The sequence below is a fragment of the Polyodon spathula genome, chromosome 26 (genome assembly GCF_017654505.1).
Source record: "Polyodon spathula isolate WHYD16114869_AA chromosome 26, ASM1765450v1, whole genome shotgun sequence".
In the NCBI taxonomy this organism is placed as follows: domain Eukaryota; kingdom Metazoa; phylum Chordata; class Actinopteri; order Acipenseriformes; family Polyodontidae; genus Polyodon; species Polyodon spathula.
The window spans coordinates 2,944,694-2,970,360 of NC_054559.1; the positions used below are offsets into that span (position 1 = coordinate 2,944,694).

The 25,667-nt window shown below is 42.6% G+C and overlaps 1 protein-coding gene across 22 annotated transcripts in view; it reads left to right on the forward strand.

Moving 5' to 3' along the window:
• mapk8ip3 (mitogen-activated protein kinase 8 interacting protein 3) overlaps positions 1 to 25,667 on the forward strand; it is a 210,818-nt gene that overhangs the window by 154,151 nt on the left and 31,000 nt on the right. For 13 of the 22 annotated variants that reach the window (XM_041229735.1, XM_041229738.1, XM_041229731.1 and 10 more), the window contains 12 exons: positions 1,218 to 1,268; positions 1,808 to 1,903; positions 8,475 to 8,633; positions 10,126 to 10,294; positions 11,783 to 11,971; positions 12,959 to 13,139; positions 17,482 to 17,607; positions 18,393 to 18,473; positions 19,676 to 19,743; positions 20,366 to 20,517; positions 21,100 to 21,271; positions 25,466 to 25,579. In XM_041229735.1, coding sequence (XP_041085669.1) covers positions 1,218 to 1,268; positions 1,808 to 1,903; positions 8,475 to 8,633; positions 10,126 to 10,294; positions 11,783 to 11,971; positions 12,959 to 13,139; positions 17,482 to 17,607; positions 18,393 to 18,473; positions 19,676 to 19,743; positions 20,366 to 20,517; positions 21,100 to 21,271; positions 25,466 to 25,579 — 1,558 coding nt within the window. The remainder of the gene's footprint in view (positions 1 to 1,217; positions 1,269 to 1,807; positions 1,904 to 8,474; positions 8,634 to 10,125; positions 10,295 to 11,782; positions 11,972 to 12,958; positions 13,140 to 17,481; positions 17,608 to 18,392; positions 18,474 to 19,675; positions 19,744 to 20,365; positions 20,518 to 21,099; positions 21,272 to 25,465; positions 25,580 to 25,667) is intronic. The other 9 variants (XM_041229749.1, XM_041229750.1, XM_041229751.1 and 6 more) reach the window with 3 other exon arrangements.

Genomic DNA, 25,667 nt, shown 5'->3' on the forward strand with positions numbered 1-25,667 from the left:
TGGTTTGTTTTTTCACCCTCGACCCCCCCTCCAAGTTTTCACACATTGAAAGTGTTGAGTAAGTTGTGTAAATCACAGGAAAAAAATCCCATGTAAATGCATGAAGATTTCAGGTTGTAACACAACAAACTGTGAAAACGTCCAAGGAGGGTGAATACTTCCTATAGGCACTGTGTGTGTGTGTGTGTGTGTGTGTGTGTGTGTGTGTGTGTATATATATATATAATATATATATATAGACACACACACACACACACACACCCTCCAGGTAAAATCACCAAGGAAGTACAATACTGAAAGCATTAACTGAAAGCAAACAGAGATTTCTGTGCAGTACCAGATATCATGTTTCAAAATGAAATACATGTTTGCTAAGCGTTTCATTCAAAATGTTTAAAAATTACCTCTATGTAGCTCATGGAAGTGCAAAACAGGTGTGATTTATGGCATTATTTTGTTAGCTACAGGTTCTAACCAATGCTTTAAAATAAACAGCAGGCATTACAGTGTCCACACTACAAGTAAACCACAGAAAAGAATATGGTTTAATTAGAACTCCACTCAAGACTACCTCAAGTACTAGAGACACTACTGTGGATGCTATTGAAGCAGTTCATCTATTTTCAGTCTAGTCTCGTTTAAAATGTGTGTACTGGACCTTATTGGCAACTTTTCTTATATTGAATATCTTGGGTCTTTGTTGTTTTGTTTTTTTGTATTTCTTTCACAGAGAACAAATAATGTTTGTTAAATAATGTTTTGCAAAGTTTCTTTTTGTATTACTATATATTCAACAATAGTTATGTTTGCAAATTTTCAGAAAAGAATAAGACAATTTTAATACTATAAGCCTAGCCATTTAGAACAGTTTAGTGGATCACTGCTGTGCCCTGCAACTATTTCCATATTTATTTTGCGTTTGCAATTGCTTTAGAATTAATCAGTTGTGTTTGAAAATCTACATGAAAACAGCAAGCAGAAACAACAGCACAGTAATAAGGGGCCCTGGAATAATGTTGCAATAAAACTGCTCTTCAGTGTTGAGTTTATTCAGTTTTACCAGTGTTAGTGTAAGCTACAAGTCTTTTTCAATGTCTTCACATTGTTTTTCTGTCAATTTGACTTGTAAGAATGGCTGACACTATTGGTGTGAGAGGGGTTTCCTGCACAGGGTCTGTGGATCCACTGATAGGTCACTCTTGTTTGAATTTCTACAGACAGGCCCACCGGCAGAGCATTCTCAGGAGGGGCCGCAGAAGAAACGGCAGGCAAGTCTTGATTCCAGGTTACAGCATGCCGCTAATGCCACAGTGAATAGGAATCGAGTTGAGAAGAATCACATACTAGGGGGACAATCAAATAGTAACCAAGAGACTCAAGCTAGAAAAAGGACCCAGGCCCTCAGCTGTGAACGCAGGGATTGCAAGGGGACCATTTCTCCCCCAGTGAAAATCAAGCAAACACCACTGAGAGCAGGGCCTGCAAACAGAGATTACTTTACCCTAGTGGAGTATAGATACCAGGTTTTAAAAATATATAGGGAGCATGATATGGGAAATGGAATTATTTTGTTAGCTTTAATCACTTTAAGCCATTAGTGTTTGGTGATCTAGCAAGCTGGTCCTAAAGAGTGAGGCTTTCAGATTGAAAGGGACTGACAGAGGCAGTGAAGGTATTAATGCTGAACTAGTAGTTTAATATCGAAGAAATTAAGTAGGCAAATGTTTACAAACATTATCTGAAACGTTTGTGTACTTGATTGTATTCCTGCGCATTCAGTCCCCTCCCTGTCTCTCTTACCTTGCAGCTGAGCCCCAACGGAGGTCAAGAGGACAACCGCATGAAGAACGTGCCTGTGCCAGTGTACTGTCGCCCCCTGGTGGAGAAGGACCCGACCAGAAAGGTACAGAACCCAGCATGTAAACCTCAGATCCACGCTCAGCTTGTGGTCTATACCAACTGACTGGCTGAATTTCAGGTTACCTTCTGTTCCAACTAGATATATATGATATATATGAAGATTCCATGCTACGATATTCTTGACAGAATATATGATGCAAAGATTATGTGTAAACATTTTTACATAAATGTTTCCCATCGTAAAAGCAAAGTGTAACAATGCACAGTGAAGGCATGGTAAAGCATAGGTAAGAATTGTAAAGCCCAGAGAGGTATGTTAAAGAATATTAAAAAAACAAAACAAGGCAAACTATGGTAAATGGAAAATATAACCATGTGAAAAGTGCAAAATTACATTTTATAGGGGATCTGCTAGTGAAAAATAGAAATACAAGTTTACAGTTCCCTATCAAGTACGAAATGTAACCATTACCATATTGGTGTTTACCTGCTAAAGGCCCTGAACCTGATTAGATATATCAAAGCTGCACGCAGTGCCTGTGATGCAGTCGTGCCCGCCCCGAGGGCATATAAGGACTGCCCGCACAGATCACAGTATCATTTTTCCTTTCAGAGAACTGAAACCTGACGGGAGAGATGAGAAGTACAGATGAGTACTTGTTACTTTTATCTGAGTATTTACACGCTATTTGCGTATTATACTAATTAATGCGATAATTATTGACTTGTATTAGTTTACTAATTACACCTGTGTCTCACAGCCCTACAGAGTGCTCAGTGTCCATGTGACAGGAATGGCTGAGGTGGTGACATAAGGCAAAAAGCAGGAACTGATACATACACAAGCAGGTAGCTGTTTGGGTGCAAATGCACTACTGTGTTATTTTTATTTTCCAACAAAAATAAAATAATTATTTAAACAAAACACAAGGCTCATAGAGTGAAATAAAAACGTTTAAATAAAACAAATCTAGAACACAGAATACAACAAAACCCAGGTCAGGTTAGGCAAACGCCTTCACTGATCCAATACTTTTTACTTTCGTTTCTTTTTCTGCCCTCTTGCTCCCGTACCTCCTCTTGAACACCCACCCCGAGCATAGAGAGCTGCAGTCCTTTTTACAGGTGACCATCTCCTGATTAACAACAATTAATCAATGAATTAACTCGGGAGATGGTCACCTTCTTTGTGTGGATGAGTCTTATTTTAAACACAAAATACATTCAAATCAAATAATAACAAAACACACAGCTTTTCGCTGTATAATATGTTATTATATTTATACATAATAATAATAAAATAATAATAATAATAATAATAATAATAATAATAATATTAATTATTATTATCCTCGAATAGAGTGCAGGGCTCTCTCCTGCTGCCCTGCTATAGTCCATTACACCAGGGCAGCTAGCTTCCCAGTCACCCTAAAGAGGTGGCTGCACCCTCTCCAAACTCGGGCAGCTGTTTCCCATCAGGGAATGATGCTTATAGAGCTGCTGCCTGAGCGCACAGCTCCATCTGCCCCGCCGTCCCCCACGTCCCCTTGGGGCACCAAGGGGCTACAAGCATAGACTGGCAGCAGGATGATACATTGTCCATGCCGCCTATAAGGAGGTGGGCGAACAAGAGCTGACGTTCCCCTCTGAGGAGGTGGAATCAGACAGCACATCCCCTGCGATTTAAGCTCTCTCTGTCAGCAGAGCTTCTGCCACTTATTGAAAAGGCCACTGCGGTGTTGCAAGTGCCCTGGCCTATAGATGAGACAGTACAGCCTGCATGACGCAGAGAAACTGGGTTTGGGCCAATTCCTATTGCCAGTCTGGTGCAGGCGCCTAACTAGTGCTCCTGACCTAGGGCAATATCTTCCCTAACAAACAGTGTCATAGTTCACAGAAGGGTTCTATCCAGGTACTTCCTGGTGACCAAACGGGATATTGGCCTCAGACCAATCCTTGACCTCAGACAGGTCAACCTGTATCTGAGTTGACGGAGGCTCAAAATGTTGACCATGCAATATCTGTTGCAGTCAATCAGGCCAGGCGACTGGTTCACCACGGTGGACCTCAAGGATGCATATTTTCACATCCCCATAAAACCAGGGCACAGGAGCTACCTGCAGTTCACGTTCAAGGAACAGCATATGAGTTCTGTGTACTGCCACGTGAGAGTAACTCGCCACTATCTGAAGGCACTTTCTTGGTGGATACAGCCTGCTCATCTACGTCTAGAGTAGCACTGGGCAGCGTCACCAGAAGGGAGATCATCACCACGGACGCATCCATCCACGGCTGCGGCGCTGTGTGTAACGGCAGGGGGGCAAGTGAAGTGTGGAACCCCCCTTGGCAGGGTCGCCATATTCATTTTTTTGGAACTTAAGGCAGTTTACCTGGCCTTGCAGAACTTTTTGCTGGAGGTTCAAGGGAGACATGTGCTTGTCCATATGGACAAGACTGCCATGGTGGCTTATATAAACCACCAGGATCACCTCAGGTCTCCTGGTCTTCATCGCGTAGCCTGCAAGATTTTGCTGTGGGCACATGAGAACCTCCTCTCACTGCTGGTAGCCTCATTTGGGAGAGGTTCAGGAGAGTTGGCATAGATCTCTTTACCTCCCAGGAATCGACCCACTGTCCCCTTTAGTTCTCTGTAACAGGGGCCTGGGACCCGGTGGCAGTAGATGCCTTGGCACACCAACTGTTATATGCCTTCCTACCTGCTCCTGCTGTGTCTGGAGAAAATCAGACAGGATCAGGCCAGGGTGCTATTAGTAGCCCCTTATTGGCCCAGGAGACTGGTTTCAGCCCTGATTCAGCTCCTGAGCGGCCAGCCAATGAGATGGCCCAAGTGCCACGACCTGCTCAGTCAGGCGTGGGGGACTTTATAGCATCCCGATCCATCGAGCCTGCAGCTCTGGGTTTGGCCCATGCATTTGAGCCATCTGGGTCTGTCCAATAGGGTCATTGACACCCAGCAAAATGCCAGAGCAGTATCTACTCGCTCCCAGTGTGGGTACAAGTGGGGTGTTTTTCAGACATTGTGCCTGCCTTTGGAGATTTGACCCCACGACCTGTCCCGTGGCAGTTATGCAAGCAATTTTTGAAGGTCCTTGTGGCAGAGCAGAGCTCTGCCCTTTAGAAATTGGCAGTTATGGGGTTAATTATGGCTGGGGTTGATTAGTTAATTAGAGTAATTAACGATCAATCAGCACCCAGCCACCTGACATAAAAGGAGACCTCAGCTTCCCATTAGGGAGGAGGGAGCTGAGGAAGCAAGTTGGTGTTTGCTGTTTTTGGTTTTGTGAATTCTCATCCAGTGAAGGCATTGCCCAGCCTGGAAACCTTTATTCTTGTAAGTTTTGCTTTTTGTTTATTATTTGTGTTTAAATATCTTTATTTTGGCCCTCGTGCCCTTTTATTTTGTGTTTCTGTAATAAAAGTATTATTTTTTTGAACTGCAGTCTGTCTCTGGGCCTCTATCCACACACCAGCCTGTCACAGACCTGTTTGATGAGGTGAAATCCTCCTTTACATTAAAGGTCTACCTAGCAGTTATTTCAGTTTGCCATGTCAAGACTGACTTGGTCTCACCAGGAGCTCACTTCCTGGCGGGACAATTTTTGAAAGGAAGCTCCGTGGCTTCCGCCACCTATGAAAGATATTGTTCCTCACTGGAGGCTTAACGTGGTGCTTAATGGACTCATGAAACCTACATTTGAGCCCTTGCGTTCAACTTAGCTGAAATTTTTATTGTTTAACCCTTTGCAGTCCATTTATTCAGCGCTTGTCAGGTGCGTCAGGTCCAATTTATTTTCACACATGCTATTTATTTTACATGTGCTGTTTAACTTTTTTTTCAGAGTAAAACAGGTTTAAAATGCATTGCATGGCAAAACAACATCAGCACTGCATCTCCAGCCAAGCCCCACCCCTTGTTCGCTGTATTTTTCACATACCTCTTTATAGACGTGTATATTGATAATTCTTCTCCTGATCACTAATTTTAACACCAAACTCCTCAATAATTCAATCCAATTCATTGTTTTATTACTATAACATCTCAAAAAGCTCTGCAAATGTCTGTGATATTCTTTGGGCGCTGAATGGGGAAGCAGCTATCTCCTTTGTTTGTGTCCATCATTATCTCTGTGGTGCATGGGGCTATCACATACGACCTTTTCTTTTTTCGGCTCATTCGGCTCCTATTGGTCTCACTCGGCCGTTGAATGTTTTTCTCTGCTTTTTCCGGAAAAAAAATCTACTAGAGACCTGTGCTTTACGTCTTTTTGATGATGTCGGACCTGGTCCAACATAGGACCACAAAGGGTTAATAGATCAATTTAAAAAAAAAAAAATATTCAGAGAAAAAGGCACTTTACAGAGCATTTAAAAGGGACCAAGAAAAAGTACACAAAAAGAGTACTTGGAACTGCAAACGCAAGTCAAAAAGGAAGTTAGAAAGGCCAAGAGAGGATAGAAATGAACATTGCCAAGGGGGCTAAAACCAATTCCAGAAAGTTTTTCCAATATTAGAACAGCAAAAGAACATTCAAGGAGGAAGTAAAATGTCTAAGAGATACAAATGGCAATAGATGAAGAGAAAAAAATACGAAATATATTAAATTATTACTTTTCACAGGTTTTTACAGAGGATATGGACAACAAGCCCCACATGTCAACCTGTTCCTATCCGGTTTTAAATAACTTTAGTGTAACCGAGGCAGAAGTGTTAAAGGGTCTAGGAGCTCTTAAAATAAACTAATCCCCTGGGCCAGATAAGATCCTCCCAATAGTACTCAAAGAAATGAAAGAAGTTATTTACAAACCGCTAACCAAGATCATGCAACAGTTTCTTGAGACAGGGGTTGTACCGACAGACTGGAGAATTGCAAACGTAATACCGATCCACAAAAAGGGAGACAAAACCAAACCAGGTAACTTCAGACCAATAAACCTGACTTCTATTACATGTAAATTTATGGAAAATATAATAAGATCCAAAATGGAACATTACCTATATAGTAACAGTATCCTGGGAGACAGTCAGCATGGTTTGGGGAAAGGAAGATTGTGTCTAACTAACCAGCTTGATTTTTTTGAGGATCCATCATCGACAATAGATAATTGCAAAGCATATGACATGGTTTATTTAGATTTCCACAAAGCTTTTGATAAAGTCCCACATAAAAGATTAATTCTCAAACTGAATGCAGTAAGGATTCAAGGAAACACATGTACATGGATTAGGGAGTGGTTAACATGTAGAAAACAGAAAGTACTGATTAGAGGAGAAACCTCAGAATGGAGTGTGGTAACCAGTGGAGTACCACAGGGATCAGTATTAGGTAATCTGCTATTCCTAATCTACATTAATGACTTAGATTCTGGTATAGTAAGCAAATTTGTTAAATTTGCAGATGACAGAAAAATAGGAGTCACAAACACTATTTCAGCAGCAAAGGTCATTCAAAATGATGGAGTTTTTGTTGACTCAGAAATGTCTTCATCTAGACAATGTGGGGAAGCTATAAAAAAAGGCCAACAAGATGCTTGGATGTAAGTGTTGAAATTAAATCAAGGGAAGTAATATTAGAACTGTACAATGCATTAGTAAGACCTCATCTTGAATATTGTGTTCAGTTCTGGTCACCTCGCTATAAAAAAGATATTGCTGCTCTAGAAAGAGTGCAAAGAAGAGTGACCAGAATTATTCCAGGTTTAAAAGGCATGTCATACGCAGTCAGGCTAAAAGAATTAAATCTGTTCAGTCTTGAACAAAGAAGACTACGTGGCGACCTAATTCAAGCATTCAAAATTCTAAAAGGTATTGACAGTGTCGACCCAAGGGACTTTTTCGACCTGAAAAAAGAAACAAGGATTAGGGGTCACAAATGGAGATTAGACAAAGGGGCATTCAGAACACAAAATAGGAGGCACTTTTTTACACAGAGAATCGTGAGGGTCTGGAGTCAACTCCCCAGTAATGTTGTTGAAGCTGACACCCTGGGATCCTTCAAGAAGCTGCTTGATGAGATTCTGGGATCAATAAGCTACTAACAACCAAACGAGCAAGATGGGCCGAATGGCCTCCTCTCATTTGTAAACTTTCTTATATTCTTATGTTCTTATGATCTAGCCAGCATTCAGAACTGGGTAGACATGTGGCAAATTACATTTAATATAGAAAAGTGTAAGCTGCTGCACACAGGAAATACAAATGTCCACTATAAATACCATATGGGAGATACTGAAATTGAAGAAATAATCTATGAAAAAAATCTAGGAGTTTATGTTGACCCAGCAATGTCTTCATCTTGACAATGTGGGGAAGCTATAAAAAAAGGCCAACAAGATGCTTGGATGTAAGTGTTGAATTTAAATCAAGGGAAGTAATGTTAAAAATGTATAAATTAACACAACATGCTTATTGTCTATGCTGGAATGGTTGAGAATGATAGAGAGCACATGTAAAAGGATATTAAACAGGTAAGAAAAATATTATGAAAATGTAAATGATTTGAAGGCTCCCTTAAGAAAGGCTGGTCACTGCACAGGAGTTGTATCTCTTGAGTTGTATCTCTTTTGTCTGAGCTGCCTTTGTGTCCTCTCTGTAGCTGTGGTGCGCTGCTGGAGTGGACTTGACAGGCTGGCGGCATACTGAGGAGAGTGAGGTCAACGGGCTGAAGACATCGTCCAGCAGCTCCGACCCACTGACCGGGGAGGGGGAGGGAGAGGAGAGCAGGAGCAACCACAGCTCTCCAGAGAAGAAGAAGGTAATACGTCACTAATACACAGCAACACTGAAATAATTGGCATGAATTGGCATCTCAGCCCATTAAATTGAATGGAAAAGGAAGGGCTGGACGTGAACTACAAACCATACAGTTCAAAAGACAAACGTCTTGCCATTCAACTAAAGAGCAAGCTGTGTCATCAAGCTTTTCCAGGAGCTTGCAAACAGCTTGCAAACACCCAGTCCACGACAGCTAGCACAGTGCTGACCGTTAAAGTGCTGGATGAGCTGGGTGGTGACAAGTACACCTGCCTAGAGCTCTTCAACGCTGCAATCCTACGTGGGCACACAGGGGGTACAGAGGGGCCTCTGCGCTGACTCTCGAAGGGCTATCATTACCATGATGAAGGGACTTTGGGGCTTCAGGGGGAGGTGAAGGATAACTTTCCTTTGGGGTCCTAAATGGGAGTCATACATGTTCCCTTAATTGTGCATCCTTCTGTATTTGATGCAAAAGGTGACTGCATTACTGTGTGTCTGCTTTTCACAAGAAGGTGCAGATGCAGTGCTAGAGTTAACTCTAAGGGGGAGGTGTGTGACGGGGTGGAAACCCCTAACTTGTAAACATTGTTTACTACCTGTTAATAGTGCTTGAGCTCACCAGTCTCCTGGCCCTTACAGTGTGTTGCTTCCTGGCAGGTGTATGAAGTTCAAGGTGAAAGTGGTTGGTTCATGCTGTCTGATGGTGTGCTGCTTCCTGGCAGGTGAAGGGAGTTCAAGGTGAAAGTGGTAGTTTATGCTGTCTGATGGGGTATTGCTTCCTGGCAGACGAAGGGAGTTCAAGGTGAAAGTGGTAATTTATGCTGTCTGATGGGGTATTGCTTCCTGGCAGGTGAAGGGAGTTCAAGGTGAAAGTGGTTGGTTTATACTGTCTGATGATGTGTTGCTTCCTGGCAGGTGAAGGAAGTTCAGGTAAAAGTGGTAGTTTATGCTGTCTGATGGGGTATTGCTTCCTGGCAGGTGAAGGGAGTTCAAGGTGAAAGTGGTTGGTTTATACTGTCTGATGATGTGTTGCTTCCTGGCAGGCGAAGGGAGTTCAAGGTGAAAGTGGTAATTTATGCTGTCTGATGGGGTATTGCTTCCTGGCAGGTGAAGGGAGTTCAAGGTGAAAGTGGTTGGTTTATACTGTCTGATGATGTGTTGCTTCCTGGCAGGTGAAGGGAGTTCAAGGTGAAAGTGGTTGGTTTATACTGTCTGATGATGTGTTGCTTCCTGGCAGGTGAAGGGAGTTCAAGGTGAAAGTGGTAGTTTGTGCTGTCTGATGGGGTATTGCTTCCTGGCAGGTGAAGGGAGTTCAAGGTGAAAGTGGTAGTTTATGCTGTTTGATGGGGTATTGCTTCCTGGCAGGTGAATGGAGTTCAAGGTGAAAGTGGTAGTTTATGCTGTCTGATGGGGTATTGCTTCCTGGCAGGTGAAGGGAGTTCAAGGTGAAAGTGATAGTTCATGCTGTCTGACAGTGTGATCCTTCTTAGCAGGTGAAGGAAGGTCCCGAGACAGATGCCCTGTCCAGTCGGGTGTGGATCCTCACCAGCACACACTCCGCCAGCAAGGTTGTGATCATTGATGCCAACCAGCCCGGCTCACTGGTGGATCAGTTCAACGTGTGCAATGCCCATGTGCTGTGCATCTCCAGTGTGCCAGGTAGGGGAGCTCCAAAACAGCCACTATCTGAAGGGCATTGACAAGGAGCAGCAGGACAAGACTTCAACTATACACAGCTAACAAAATAATTTCAGTAAATCTCATCTCATATGTATTGCCGTCACTTTGGAGATCTCACATTTTTCTATATGAAGGAGGTGCATATTTTATTAAATGTGGATTTGACTTTGAATGGTATTTTTTTCATAGCATTCACATACAATAAAACTGGCAAAAGTCTCTTGCACTCTTTTCCATACTGCACTTCCTGCTGAAGGAACTCAACTGACACCTGAGCTGCTTCTGGGAGTTTGAAAGTCTTCCTGAGCATTTTTTTAAAATGTTTTTTAAATTGTCATTGTTTGCCATTTATTTTCTTTAAAATAACTCAGACTCCCAAAAGGTATACACATTGGCTCACATTTGAGTACCAACCACTGCTTTTCCTGTAACTGACTCAGTGTCGAGTTAATTCTTTCGTGTGACTTTAAAAGGTTGACCAGAAATACAGAGAATTGTAGGAGTCTGGAATCAGCTCCCCAGTAATGTTGTTGAAGCCAACACCCTGAGATCATTCAAGAAGCTGCTTGATGAGATTCTGGGATCAATAAGCTACTAACAACCAAACAAGCAAGATGGGCCAAATGGCCTCCTCTCGTTTGTAAACTTTCTTATGTTCTTATGTACAGCATTGAAGTATCTTCAGTGAGTGTTTGATAAATATTTTTCTCTAACAGCTTCAAATAAATTGCTGTTAAAAAAATCTAAGCCTTTACAGACATATGGGAAAATCTGAAACTAACAAAATCATATATTAGGTAGCTTTACTGTAATTACTTTGCTAGCATCATGAGCCTTTTAAAAATCTTAATCGACTTGCGGCTTTTTTGTTTTCAGAATATTTATCATATATAAGGCTTTGCTGTAGTATGTAAACAGAACTGCAGCTTGTATTAGTGCTTACACTGTTGAGATGTACCCTGGTGGGGACAAAGTGAATGCAGGCAGCTAGAATGGAAACAAACTTCAGTTTCCTATAGTTAAAGCACAGTGAAAGCATGGAAACGCATTGGTAAGCACTGTTACATATGGTAAATTATATTAAAAAAACAAGGCAAACCATAGTGTGGTAAATGCATGTATAACCATATAATTCCTGTATTGATGTGAGTGTGTGTGTGTGTGTGTTCCTGTCTTGATGTGTGTTCCTATATTGATGTGTGTGTGTTCCTGTACTGATGCGCGTGTGTGTGTGTGTGTTCCTGTATTTATGTGATGTGTGTGTGTGTGTGTGTGTGTGTGTGTGTGTGTGTGAGTGTATGTGTGTTCCTGTATTGATGTGTGCTGTGTTCCTGTATTGATGTGTGTGTGTGTGTTCCTGTATTGATGTGTGTGTGTACCTGTACTGATGTGTGTGTGTGTTGTGTTCCTGTATTGATGTGTGTGTGTGCTGTGTTTCTGTATTGATGTGTGTGTGTTCTTGTGCAGCGGCCAGCGACAGTGACTACCCGGCTGGGGAGATCTTCCTGGACCCAGGTGAGGGCGGCTCAGAGGAGGCAGGTGGAGTGGAGGGTATGCTGGCTGGGATCACCTTGGTGGGCTGTGCCACCCGCTGCAGTGTCGTCCGCAGCAACTGCTCCTCACGCACTGACACACCCGTACTGGACAAGGGCCAGGGTATGTACCAGGCAGCCACAATACCAATCAGAGCAGGGCTAACCAAATTGCAGACTAATAATAATAACAATAATAATAATAACAATAATACACTCCTGTATCACAATGTGAATGTGATGGTCTTGATGTGCTACTTGTATGATGCATAATAAGATCAAACGATCATTTCATGATGGACTATTTTCTTATATTAAATAGTGAGATGATGTATTCATACCAACTCTAAAACACACTTAATTCAGAACCTTTTGGTAAAACTACAATGAACTATGTTGTGTTCGTCTTGTAATCCAATACAACCAATAAATACCTGTTCTGATACAATATGTTATGTGCAGAAAGTGTCACCATTCATCAATACACAATGAATTTTTACACCCCTATTTCTTTAAATCAAAATATTTATTATCATTGTCCACTATTACTAGATGTTATATTAATAAGAATTCTAGACACATTTGTCATTTGACTTGTTTCTTTAGTATTTATGTTTTGCAGTGTTTAAAGTCATAATTCCATAAATCTTACCAATTGTGCACTTTCATTTACTATATAGGTCTCAAATGTATGTTTATTGGAACATGATATTTGGAACTGCACTTAGTTAAAACAAATCTCTCTAGGCAAGCCGTGCTTTTGGTTAGTGTTGCACTTGCTTGGTTAACGTGAGGATGAAGCTGTCCCCACCCTTTCAATGGCTTCTTTCCTGCCATTAACCAGCTGCCCTGTGTTTCTTTAAACTGCACATTTAAGACAATGTAGCTAATGGAATTGCAAGGTCAGATTTATAGAATTATTTTGATATTTTGGTATAGATGTTAAGATCTAACTATAAGAAAAACTGTAAGACAAGCAGAATGTTTCGGCTAGGCCTTCTTCAGTGTACTAAGATTATCTTATGACAATTAACAGCAAAACAATAAATGACAATATCATGCTTTGAAGGAGTGCATTGTTACCTAATGGCAGTATCCTCTCCTCCTGTAGCTCCGATCAGCAGTGGCAAAATCAACCCGTCCCAGTCTGCAGAGGAGGCTACTGAAGCCACAGAGGTGTCGGAGCCAACAGCCAGCGAGACAGTGCCGGTGTCAACACGGCCCGGTCCATTCACAGAGCATGTCTTCACTGACCCAGAGTCAGCCAGGCCAGAGGCCAGCGGGCAGGGCAGGTAGGGAGAGCTCCACGCTGTGTGTGGGTGTAGGGAGAGCTCCACGCTGTTTATGTGTGTAGGGAGAGCTCCATGCTGTGTGTGGATGTAGGGAGAGCTCCACACTGTGTGTGGGTATAGGGAGAGCTCCACACTGTGTGCGGGTGCAGGGAGAGCTCCACACTATGTGTGGGTGTAGGGAGAGCTCCACGCTGTGTGTGGGTGTAGGGAGAGCTCCACGCTATGTGTGGGTGTGGGGAGAGCTCCACGCTGTGTGTGGGTGTAGGGAGAGCTCCACGCTATGTGCGGGTGTAGGGAGAGCTCCACACTGTGTGTGTGTGGGGAGAACTCCACACTGTCTGTGGGTGTAGGGAGAGCTCCACACTGTGTGTGGGTGTGGTGGGGCACTCCACACTGTGTGGGTGTAGGTGTGATGTTAGGTTTTAGGGCAGTCTCTATTGAGGTAAGGGTTATGTTGGGCACACTGCAGGGAATGGATGTGTTGTAATAATACAGCAGTAATGCTGATGTTAGGTTTTGGAGCAGCCTGTATTGAGGTAAGGGTAATGTTGGGCACACTGCAGGGAATGGATGTGTTGTAATAATACAGCAGTAATGCTGATGTTAGGTTTTGGAGCAGCCTGTATTGAGGTAAGGGTAATGTTGGGCACACTGCAGGGAATGGATGTGCTTCATGATTACTGAAGGTGGTGATATGCTAGGCTACACCTAGTTGGAGAGGGGTGGGATTATTGAGTGCAGGCGCAGATAGTGAGGTGCCTCAAATATATCAAGTGTTGGCAGCCAGTGTGGTGACTTCTGATAGAGTTAAGTTTCCCTTCATGCAGCTGCCCTGAGGAGTCAGGACAAGACTATCTGAAAGCAAGACTTGCAAACAGAGATTTCTTTAACCTAGTGCAGTACCAGATATCATTTCTAAAACTTCAAAACTACCCATCTAGTGGATGTGTATGGCATGGAAAATGCATGGGATTATTTATTACAATCACTTAGTACTATATCTGTACTTTAAGAGGGTAGACAGGGTTCTTATTGTTACAGTCAGAGAAAAGGATGGAGGAAGACAAGCGTGGATACAGGACCAAACCATATGGGGAAATCCAGGGTGTAGCTAGTAGGGATGTGCTTTTGGTACATTTTCATAAAAGTTTAAATGCTATGCAGGTGTCAGCATTTAAACCATATCACAGAAACACACACTCTATATTACATTTTGATGTATACTGACAGTCCTGGTTGGTATTTCCCAAGCAAAGAACCCCTAAATAAGCAATTAACGTTTTAACATCGAAAGACTTAACCACAAAGTAAAAATTATATAAATTCTACACACAATAAATTATACACACACACAGTGCCTATAGAAAGTCTACACCCCCTTTAAAAAATGTTCACCTTTTCTTACCTTATAGCCTAGAATTAAAATGCATTAAAATTGTTTGTTTTTTCATTTGTCTGCACGTCCTACCCCACAACTTCCAAGTTAAAAAAATATTCTAGAAATTTGTAGAAAATTAATTAAAAATAAAAACTGAAATAGCTTGGTTATACAAGTGTCCACCACCCTTGTAATAGCAATCCTAAATTAGCTCAGGTGTAACCAATCGCCTTCAAAATCACACACCAAGTTAAGTGACCTCCATCTGTGTTAAACTGCAGCAGTTCCTGTAGGTTCCCTCTGCTGGGTAGTCCATTTCAAAGCAAAGACTCAACCATGACCACCAAGGAGCTTTCAAAAGAACTCCGGAACAAAGTTGTTGAAAGGCACAGATCAGGGGATGGGTGTAAAACCAATATCAAAGGCCTTGAGTATCCCTTGGAGCACAAGTTGATTATTAAGAAGTGGAAGGTGTATGGCACCACCAAGACCCTGCCTAGATCAGGCCGTCCATCCAACTGGATGACCAAACAAGAATGAGACTGATCAGAGAGGCTACCAAGAGGCCAATGGCAACTTTGCAAGAGCTACAGGCTTTTATGGCCAAGACCTGTCAAAGTGTGCATGTGACAACAATATCCCAAGCACTCCACAATCTGGTCTGTATGGTAGGGTGGCAAGAAGGAAGCCATTACTCAAGAAAGCCCACCTTGAATCTCGTTTGAAGTATGCAAAAAAACACTCAGGAGATTCTGTAGCCATGTGACAAACAGTTTTGTGGTCTGACAAAACTAAAATGGAACTTTTTGGCCTAAATGCAAAGCATTATGTTTGGTGCAAACTCAACACAGCACATCACCCAAAGATCACCATCTCTACAGTGAAGCATGGTGGTGGCAGCATCATGTTATGGGGATGTTTCTCATCGGCAGAGACTGGGGTATTTGTCAGTATAGAAGGGAAAATGAATGGAGCAAAGTACAGAGCAGTCCTTGAGGAAAACCTGCTGCTCTCTGCAAGAAAGCTGAAACTGGGATGGAAGTTCACCTTTCAGCATGACAACGACCCAAAGCACACAGCCAATACACTGGAGTGGCTAAGGAACAAAAAGGTAAATGTCCTTGAGTGGCCCAGTCAGAGCCCCGACCTAAATCTAATCGAAAATTTGTGGCATGACTTGAAAATTGCTGTACATCAACGCTCCCCAAGGAACTTGACCTTGAACAGTTTTGTAAAGAAGAATGGTCGAATATTGCCAAATCTAGGTGTGAAGATTGGGGTCCGTGAGTCTGTGGTAATCACAACTTTTTCTCCCTTTTGAAAGTTTTGTATGAACAGCTGCAGCACAATTTTTTTTATGTTTTTCCAGCCTTGCTGTTGTTTTATGGGTCAGCACAGTATTGGGATAATCTTATATCGATTTCAGAACTGCTGCACTCACGATTCACACACACTGTCCTCATAGGGGATAACATGTTCAGCCCTGATCAGCCCTGTTCATTCCTTTGTTTAGAGATGCCATTTTATTAAAAAATATAAAAAGCGTCAGAAACAACACTTGTCATTTAAACTGTTACCACATGACTGGATACCATACCACGCCCACTACAGAATGAACACAGAGAGCACCAATGAAACACCAGATCGACTGAGAACACCCCCACTCCTCCCCCGTATCAATCTCTCAGGTGTACAGTATAATACAATGTAATATCCACCCTCTGTGGCATCACAGCAGTCGGGTATGTGACATAAACAATGATAAATTACTAAAACAAATACATAAAACATGTGCATTTGGTGAAATTTGTCACATGACTGGTCTAGCATATTATTCAACATTTAACTACTTCTTTAGAGTTTGTACATTTTAACGTTTAAAAATTCTCATCAATAATAGCTAACACAAGCTACAGGACCAAGCTCTATTGGAAGTATAGCAACCACAGTTGTTTCAGTGCCATGTGTTGCCACAGTTGTTTCAGTGCGTTGTTCATTTTCTGGACCGCTCAAAGCTGAAAACACTCTTTATTGTATACAAAGCAAAATTCTCCTTGTGAAAAGGCAAAGAGACTTATCTTCATGAAACTCTGCATTCGTATAGGGAATGCAATGAGTTTAAACGCTGATTGAATGAACCAGTAATTTCCTTATGTCCAAACTTGAGTCACATATTTGGATCCTGTTCCTCTACACCCCTGTGATGGGGAGCCCTGCCCCTATATATATATATTTTGCGCTATTTTTGTAATTTATTTATGTTGTTGTTGTTGTCGTTGTTCTTCTTCTTGTTAGTAAATCATAATATATGATACTATATATATATATATATATATATATATATTATATATATATATATATATATATATATATATATATATATTAGTTTTTGCAGACGAAATCTGTCCGTCATTGTTTACTATTTGAGACTAGCGAAAAAGCTGATCTCAAAGTGTAGCTGGTGTGGATGGGGTTGAATCCGATCTCTGTAAAGTTTGTGGGAATGTGGCTGGAGCCTTAATAAGGTCATCATTTAATAGGTAATGAAGGCTGCAGCCACAGATATAAAAGACCCACTTCAAGCTCATTATAAAAAGGGTGTTCGAGAGTAGTGAATGAGTGAGGAGTTAGGAGGTATAATTATTAAAATAGAGAACAGTTGCTAGACGAGCTGGCTAAAAACCAGCATGATACTTGTTTGTTTGGTCAATGCACATTTTGTTTTGTGGTGTTTTTGTTTTGTATACATCTTTTGTTTTATTATTTAATAAACGTACTGAGAGCCGTAGCGTTTCAGTTTTGCCCCGCTATTTCTGGAGATGAGTCTGTGTTTCTGGTCTGACGTCACCACTGCAAGCCATCCTATTCACGACCCCCTAGTGGGTATATGACGTTTATTACTGATAGTCTGTGTGTTGATCCCTTCTCTAGTGTTTCAACATGTACTTCACACTGTGTTCACAGGGAGGCAGGGCAGCCCAAGGAGGAGTCTAGCACAGCGACATCAAAAGAGCCAGAGGAGGCAGGGGAGGAGCCTGGCGCCGTTACAAGCTCTGCCCCCACCATGTGGCTCGGGGCTCAGAATGGCTGGTAAGAGAGAGTGCAGCTTCAATCCAGGGAATACCCTCATAGAGCAGGGTGTTTACAATGGATGGTGAACTGTTTTCCAGTATTGCACAATTTCTGAGATCTGAAGTCAGAGATAGGTGGTTCATTTGTTTGTATAAATTCATGAAGAAGCAAAATAAATAAACTGTTACCTAGTTTACTTTTTTAAATGATACAAATTCTTTGGTGTTAACTTGCTATATGAACCTTCAGCAGCAATACCACCCCCTTGTTACAGCCACACTGTGCTGGTCCTTTGACTGGCCTCAGTACAGAGGCTCCCTGTGCCAACACTAATACAGAGGGCTCCCTGTACCAACACTAATACAGAAGGGCTCCCTGTACCAACACTAATACAGAAGGCTCCCTGTACCAACACTAATACAGAGGGGCTCCCTATACCAACACTAATACAGAAGGCTTCCTGTACCAACACTAATACAGAGAGCTCCCTGCACCAACACTAATACAGAGGGCTCCTTGTACCAACACTAATACAGAGAGCTCCCTGTACCAACACTAATACAGAAGGCTCTCTGTACCAACACTAATACAGAAGGCTCTCTGTACCAGCACTAATACAGAAAGCTCCCTGTACCAACTCTAATACAGAAGGCTCCCTGTACCAGCACTAATACAGAAGGCTCCCTGTACCAACTCTAATACAGAAGGCTCCCTGTACCAGCACTAATACAGAAGGCTCCCTGTACCAACACTACGGCTAAGCTTTTACAGGATTTGTCATGCTCTCCTCCTCTTCTCTATAGGCTCTATGTTCACTCTGCTGTGTCCAATTGGAAGAAATGCCTGCACTCAATCAAGCTGAAGGACTCTGTTCTCAGCCTGGTGTAAGTACTCATGTTCTCATTCTGGAAGCAGCACTAGGAATGCATCTGCTGTGTGTACAATAAGCAGGGGGTCCCCGAGTGTCTCCCCTGGGAAAAGCAGGGTGAGTGAGTTATGTGTGTAGTTGCCTGTCTTCACTGGAAATTCTGGAGAGTCACATTGCCTTTTTTGCAATATAGTCCACACACTTTTTGCAGTGTAGCCCAACATTCTATTTGCCTTTTTTAATTGCCTCACCACACTGGCGAGATACATTTAATTATGAGCACTGTAACCTTCAGATCCTTTCAAAGTCTTCATTCCCTATTTCCATCCCGTTCATGTTATACTTATAACCTAGATTTCTACACCCAATATGCAGTACTTCTGTCGCTGTTCAGTCTTGAACAAAGAAGACTACGTGGCGACCTAATTCAAGCATTCAAAATTCTAAAAGGTATTGACAGTGTCGACCCAAGGGACTTTTTCAGCCTGAAAAAAGAAACAAGGACCAGGGGTCACAAATGGAGTTTAGAAAAAGGGGCATTCAGAACAGAAAATAGGAGACACTTTTTTACACAGAGAATTGTGAGGGTCTGGAATCAACTCCCCAGTAATGTTGTTGAAGCTGACACCCTGGGATCCTTCAAGAAGCTGCTTGATGAGATTTTGGGATCAATAAGCTACTAACAACCAAACGAGCAAGATGGGCCGAATGGCCTCCTCTCGTTTGTAAACTTTCTTATGTTCTTATGTTCTTAAATTAAATGTATTTGGCACAAATCTGCACAGTTACAGAGAAGGATCCCCATTAAGTTAACTGGGTTACAGTTTCAGAGTCAACTACTCCCCCAAGTTTGGTATCATTTTCAAATGTAACAATCTTGCAATGTGTATCTTGGTCCAAGTCATTTATAGAAATGAGGAACACTAAAGGTCCAAGTGCAGACCCTTGTGGTACCCACCAAGTATGCCTGCCCAAACCAATTTTACATCCATCCCAATTACACTCTGCTTTCTGTTTTAACCAGTTTATTATATTATAGATATGGATACTGCACATGTCTGGGGTTAGTGCTCAAACTTGGTTTGGACATTCTTTAGCATAAGCTCTTGAGGCATCTGGATGTGGGTTGTGGTGACAGGCTCCCTGATTGCTGGATTAGAGTTCCTAGCTGCTGGCCTCTCCTCGACTAGGAGCTGATGAATCTTTTTTCTGTTTCAGACACGTGAAGGGCCGTGTGCTGGTGGCATTAGCAGATGGGACACTGGCTATCTTCCACAGAGCTGAAGGTAACAATTGCTAGTGGGAATCTTGCAGGCAGACCTTTGGACGACTCTGCTTGGCTTTTCTCAGTTAAGTGATAGTTAAGAGGAAACATGCACAAAATGGGATTTGCTTTTACTCCTCATTGTTACCAAGATCTTAAAATATCACCAAGGCATTTATTTAGACAGTTTTTTTTTTCTAGTTGAGTGTTTAAAGTTAAATAAATAGAACATATGTGAACGCTAAAGAGGCCATTTATCTCATCAGTGCTCTTCTGGTTCCTAGTAGCTAATTGATCTTAAAACTTTTTGTCAAGTTGGGTCTTAAAGGATCCCAGTGATTTAGTATCAACAACATCACTAGGCAACACATTCCATACCCTCACCACTCTCTGTTGAATAACAGTTTCCTTCCCTCTGGCTTAAGTCTTTCTCCACTTCCAACTGTGTCCACTTGTCCTGGTTTCAGTGCTTAAAATAGTGTCTAGGGTTAACTTCATCAACCCCTTTTAAGATTTTAAATACTTCAATCAAGCCCCTTGTAATTCTTTGTTCCAAGCTAAATAGATTCAGTTACTTCACAGCTCCTTCCTTTAAGCCCTAGAAGTTATCCAATTTGTTGACTGGCTGTGTGTCTTTCTCCCAGTAGATGGACAGTGGGATCTTAGTAATTACCACCTGATGGACCTGGGCCGGCCTCACCACTCCATCCGCTGCATGGCCATGGTCCACGACAGGGTGTGGTGCGGCTATAAGAACAAGATCCACGTCATCCAGCCCAAGACCATGCAGATCGAGGTGAGTGCGGGCGGCTTCAGGGCTGATGTCCAGCCTGGGGTGCTGTAGAGAGAGGCGTTACTGGAAGCGATATACTCTGACTACCTGCACAGGTCCAAACTTCATGGGAAGACTGTGATATTGCCACAGCTTTATGTGATATCCACAAGGTATGCATGCAAAAAAGGGTCAGCTCTGTAAAGATTTAATAGTAAACTCCTGGCTAAGTTAAACAAGACGTATGTGGGGTAAACACTTTTTTTATTCTTGTTATATCTTAAGAATTGGATTGCACATATGAAACTTGCAGTTTAACTCTGTATCTTCAAACTGACAAAAAGATATATCGCTGGAAAGTTGTATCCCTTTAAGGCTGGGTGAGGCTTTGCAGCAATCACCTGCTCACCTTCAGTTCCAAGAAAACCAACCATCCCTCTTGCATACACATGTCTAGGTTCAATTGGCAATCAGATACCAAATTTAACCTGACCACATTCTTACTGGACTCTTTAGATCCAATCAGATCAGACTTAACCCAGTTAAATATAGATTAGAAATGTTTCTTTGCTGCTGGCTTCTCAAGCTGTGTCTCTGTCCCGATAGAAATCGTTCGATGCTCACCCGCGGCGGGAGAGCCAGGTCCGGCAACTGGCGTGGATCGGGGACGGGGTGTGGGTGTCGATTCGCCTGGACTCCACGCTGCGGCTTTACCATGCTCTCACACACCAGCACCTGCAGGATGTGGACATTGAGCCCTACGTCAGCAAGATGCTGGGTAAGCTGCTCAAACTAAACTGAATCCCTCGATATTCTCATGAACATCGCTTGAGGGTGGAATTAAAACTGAATCCCTCGATATTCTCATCAACATCACTTGAGGGAATTAAGAAAAAACGACTAAAAAGGGGTATATTAAAGTTTGGTGTTGACGAAGTGTGGCAAAGTGGCTGCTGATAGTGAACAGGTGCAGAGGTGATGCAGTGCAGAAATAATCACAGACCGATAATTGTAATCTGGTTTGGAAAAAAAAGACACTATTTTTAATCCTGGTCCGCCGACCAAATAATAAGCTCCGGTAATACACAGCAATGTGTAATACACAGAGCGCAGTAACAGGGATTGCACCCTAAATAATAAAGACAAGTTATCTGCCCCGCAATAATACTCGCCACGGTCACCCGTCCCAGGATTATTCAAAGTACTTGTCTCTTCATCCGGCGCGTCTATACTCGACGAGTAGCTCGAAAAAATATTAACTGCCTTATTCAAAACTTTAATATCTTACCATCTCTGAAACAAATATACAAACAAGTCAGAAATTGAAGATAAATAATTACATTGTTTGTTTTTTTTCTATTACTTTTGATTATGAGGTCATCATCAGTGCAGAACTTCAATCACCACAATGCCCTGCATCCGATACCACACGCTCCTCTGGGGCGTGACTTTGTTCTGGAACTCAGCATTCAATAAAATGACAAATCACACAAATGCCCACACTTACATGCAGCAAATCCGACTGAAGAAAATCCGACAGTTCAGGACAATTTAATTTTACACTACCTTCTTGTGGGAGGTTGGTGGGCTGAGTCAGGTGGTGGTGGTGGTGGTGGGACCGGCAAAAAATACTCAGGAGGCTTGTATAGTTTCCCTGCAGCGGGGTTTTTATTTATCTGGCCGAAGGTGGCCACCGACCAATATTCCAATCAAAACAGAACAAAAAAAGGAAAGAAATAAAAATAGTCAAAATAAATCCCCCACCAAGTACCAACGATGATAAAGGAGGAGGCGAAAATAAAAAGGTAAAATTAACAAAAGTCCCGCACACACAGTAAAACATAAGATATAAATAAAGACAAATATTTCATAGGTGCTCCTGCGCTGGCCTCTAGGGGGCTCCCGGTCCTGGGCAGGGTTTAGTTTCTTAGCCCCAGTTGTTCTTCCGGGAAGTAAGTTGAACAGCCTTCTCCGGTCTCTGTGAACACAACACACTTTATACACACGCCAGTAAGTTCAGCCGCAAGTCTCCTTTTGCTGTTACCCCAGGACAGAGAGAGCGAGCGCAGGTCGTACCATCCCTTAAATACTGCCCGACTCCGCCCTTGGTAACCCTGACTGGGGTACGTGGCGTGGCGGCCGCGGACTTCCGCATTCGGACGGGGCGGGTGATCTTTCTAGAGTTCCCAGATGGCTAGACCTTTGCCTTTCCGCCAATCTCGTCCCGTTTTGCGCAACACCACCAGCGATCGGGAGGATCGACCACAGCTCCGACCCGCTGCACCCCCGTCACGTATTCCCCCCCTCAGAGTGGAGCCGTAGGCCCACTCAGCCTCTCCTATCTCCCCAATTGACCCCCCTTCCCTTGAAAAGAAATCAGCATTTTGGTGTTCCTTACCTGCACAATGTCTGATAGTATATTGGAAGGGTTGCAGCGCCAGACTCCACAGAGTAATCCGGGCGTTCGTGTCCCTCATCGTGCTTAACCACTTAAGAGGGGCGTGGTCTGTGACGAGAGTGAATGGCCGTCCCAGGAGATAATATTTAAGGGAATTCATAGCCCATTTGATGGCAAGGTACTCTTTTTCTATTACCGAGTAGTTTCGTTCCCGAGGAGCCATTTTTTTGCTAAGATATAGGACGGGGTGTTCGACCCTGTCGATCTCCTGGGACAGAACAGCCCCCAGACCAACGTCTGAGGCATCGGTCTGGAGGATGAACTTTGCTGAAGTCAGGTGACACTAGGGCGGAGCTTGGGAGAGAGCGCTTTTGATTCGATCAAACGCTTTTTGACATGGTTCTGTCCATTGTACTAAATTTGGGGAGCCCTTTTTCGTAAGGTCAGTGAGGGGCCCGGTGATGGTGGAAAACTCGGGGATGAATCAGCGATAATAGGCCTCCAGTCCCAACAGTGACCTCACTTGGGCTTTGGTGCGAGGAATCGGAGTCTCCACCAAGGCCTGGACCTTGGAAGTGACTGGTTTCACTCGCCCGTTACCCATAATGAACCCTAGGTACTGAGTCTCTTGCTGCCCAAACGTGCATTTCCCCAACTTGACTGTTAGCCCCGCCTCCCTCAGAGATTGAAGGACGGCCGCTAATTGATCCAAGTGCTCTTTCCAGGTAGAGCTGAAAATAACTACATCATCAATATATGCGGCTGCATACCGATGATGTGGAGCTAATATCCTGTCCATCATTCTCTGGAAGGTAGCTGGGGCTCCATGCAACCCGAAGGGCATGGTTCGAAACAAACCATCTTCAAAATGAAGACGAAAGACCATTCTAAGCAAGTCAGGGATGTGATTATAGAGAAGCACAAATCTGGGGAAGGGTACAAAACCATTTCAAAGGCATTGAACATCCGTTGGAGTTCAGTGCAGTCCATTATACAGAAGTGGGAAAAATACAAAACTACCACCACACTGCCTAGATCAGGCCGCCCCTCTAAACTTAGTTGCCGGACAAGAAGGGCACTTCTTAGGGAAGCTACTGTGAGGCCAACGGTGACTCTGAATGAGTTACAGAAGTCAGTGGCTGCGATGGACGATGATGTTCATGTATCAACAATCTCCAAGGCATTCCACAAAAAGGGTCTTTATGGTAGAGTGGCAAGGAAGAAGCCCTGGCTGAAAAAAACCCATATCCTTGCCCGCAAAGAGTTTGCAAAATGTCACCTATAAGATATTATGTGGCAGAACATCTTGTGGTCTGATGAGACTAAAGTGGAACTTTTTGGCCTGAACTCTAAGCAGTATGTGTGGCGCAAATCAAACTCTGCACACCAGCCAGGTAACACCATCCCCACCGTAAAGTATGGCGGTGGTAGCATGTTATGGGGATGCTTTTCAGCAGCAGGGACTGGCAATATTGTCAGGATTGATCTGCCCAGTCAGAGTCCTGACCTTAATCCCATCGGAAATCTGTGGCAAGACCTCAATTGCAGCTTGAGCAATTTTGTAAGGAGGAATGGGCAAATATTGCTCCATCATGGTGTGCAAAGTTAATAGAGACTTATACGAAAAGACTACTGGCTGTAATAGCTGCCAGAGGTGGTTCAAACAAGTATTGACCCAGGGGGGTGAATACATAAAAAATGATGACATTTCAGTTTTTTAATTTTTATTATTTTATTGTTTACTATTTTCCTTTCTTTTTGGAGGGGACTCTGTGAAGAAGAATGTGTGACTCACAAATAAAAATTCTCTATCTTACATCAAAATCCCAGGCTGTGAGACTCTTAAATGTGAAAAAAGGGATGGGGGCTGAATACTTTTTCAAGGCACTGTATGTTGTATATGGATGTATGTACTATTAACAAAGATGCAGCTTTGTTTTGAACATATTAACAACCATTCCTAGGTCTCTTAGCCATAACACTGGAGTTCATGATAGGTTGATTTGTATGCATTATGTTTATTTGCTTTTGTGTAGCTAAGTATTTTTGTGTTCTTTGCATATTACAGCTGTCGTTATTCTATATTAAGCTTTTTTGGTATGTACCTTTTATACAAATGTGTAATTGCTTAATGTGACAGAATTAGATGAACATTAACGTATTTTTCTTTCTGTAAGTTCTTATTTTTAGATAAACTGCTACTAGTTGAAATTTCAATTCTTGTTAATACATGCCTATAACTCTGCTAGGAAATTAACTATAACACCTTCTCTAGCGTAAGGCGTTACGAAAATAAGAAAAGTTCCAATGAAATGTATCAATTTAGCCCATCAATTCTATTTGTCTTTTTAAATAAATAGCTGACAGCAACAGAGACAAATCAATCTTATAAAAGTTTTCCCCATGTCTTATAGTTTTTTTAAATATGCTTTAGTACACCTCTCTGGGCTTTACAGTGCTTGCCTATCTTTACTATGCTTTATTACACTTTGCTTTAACAGTGGGAAACATGTATAAGGAAGGTGAAAGGTGACATGCTTCAGAATTAACGCCCTTCTCCTGATTGATTGGCAGGTACTGGAAAGCTGGGCTTCTCATTTGTGCGAATCACAGCGCTGCTAATCGCAGGGAACCTGCTGTGGGTAGGGACAGGGAACGGAGTGGTGATCTCTATCCCTCTCACTGAGAGTAAGTACCCACTGTATCTACTGTACCCTGTCCTTTAATGTAAGGTGATCTCTATCCCTCTCACTGAGTATCTACTGTACCCTGTCCT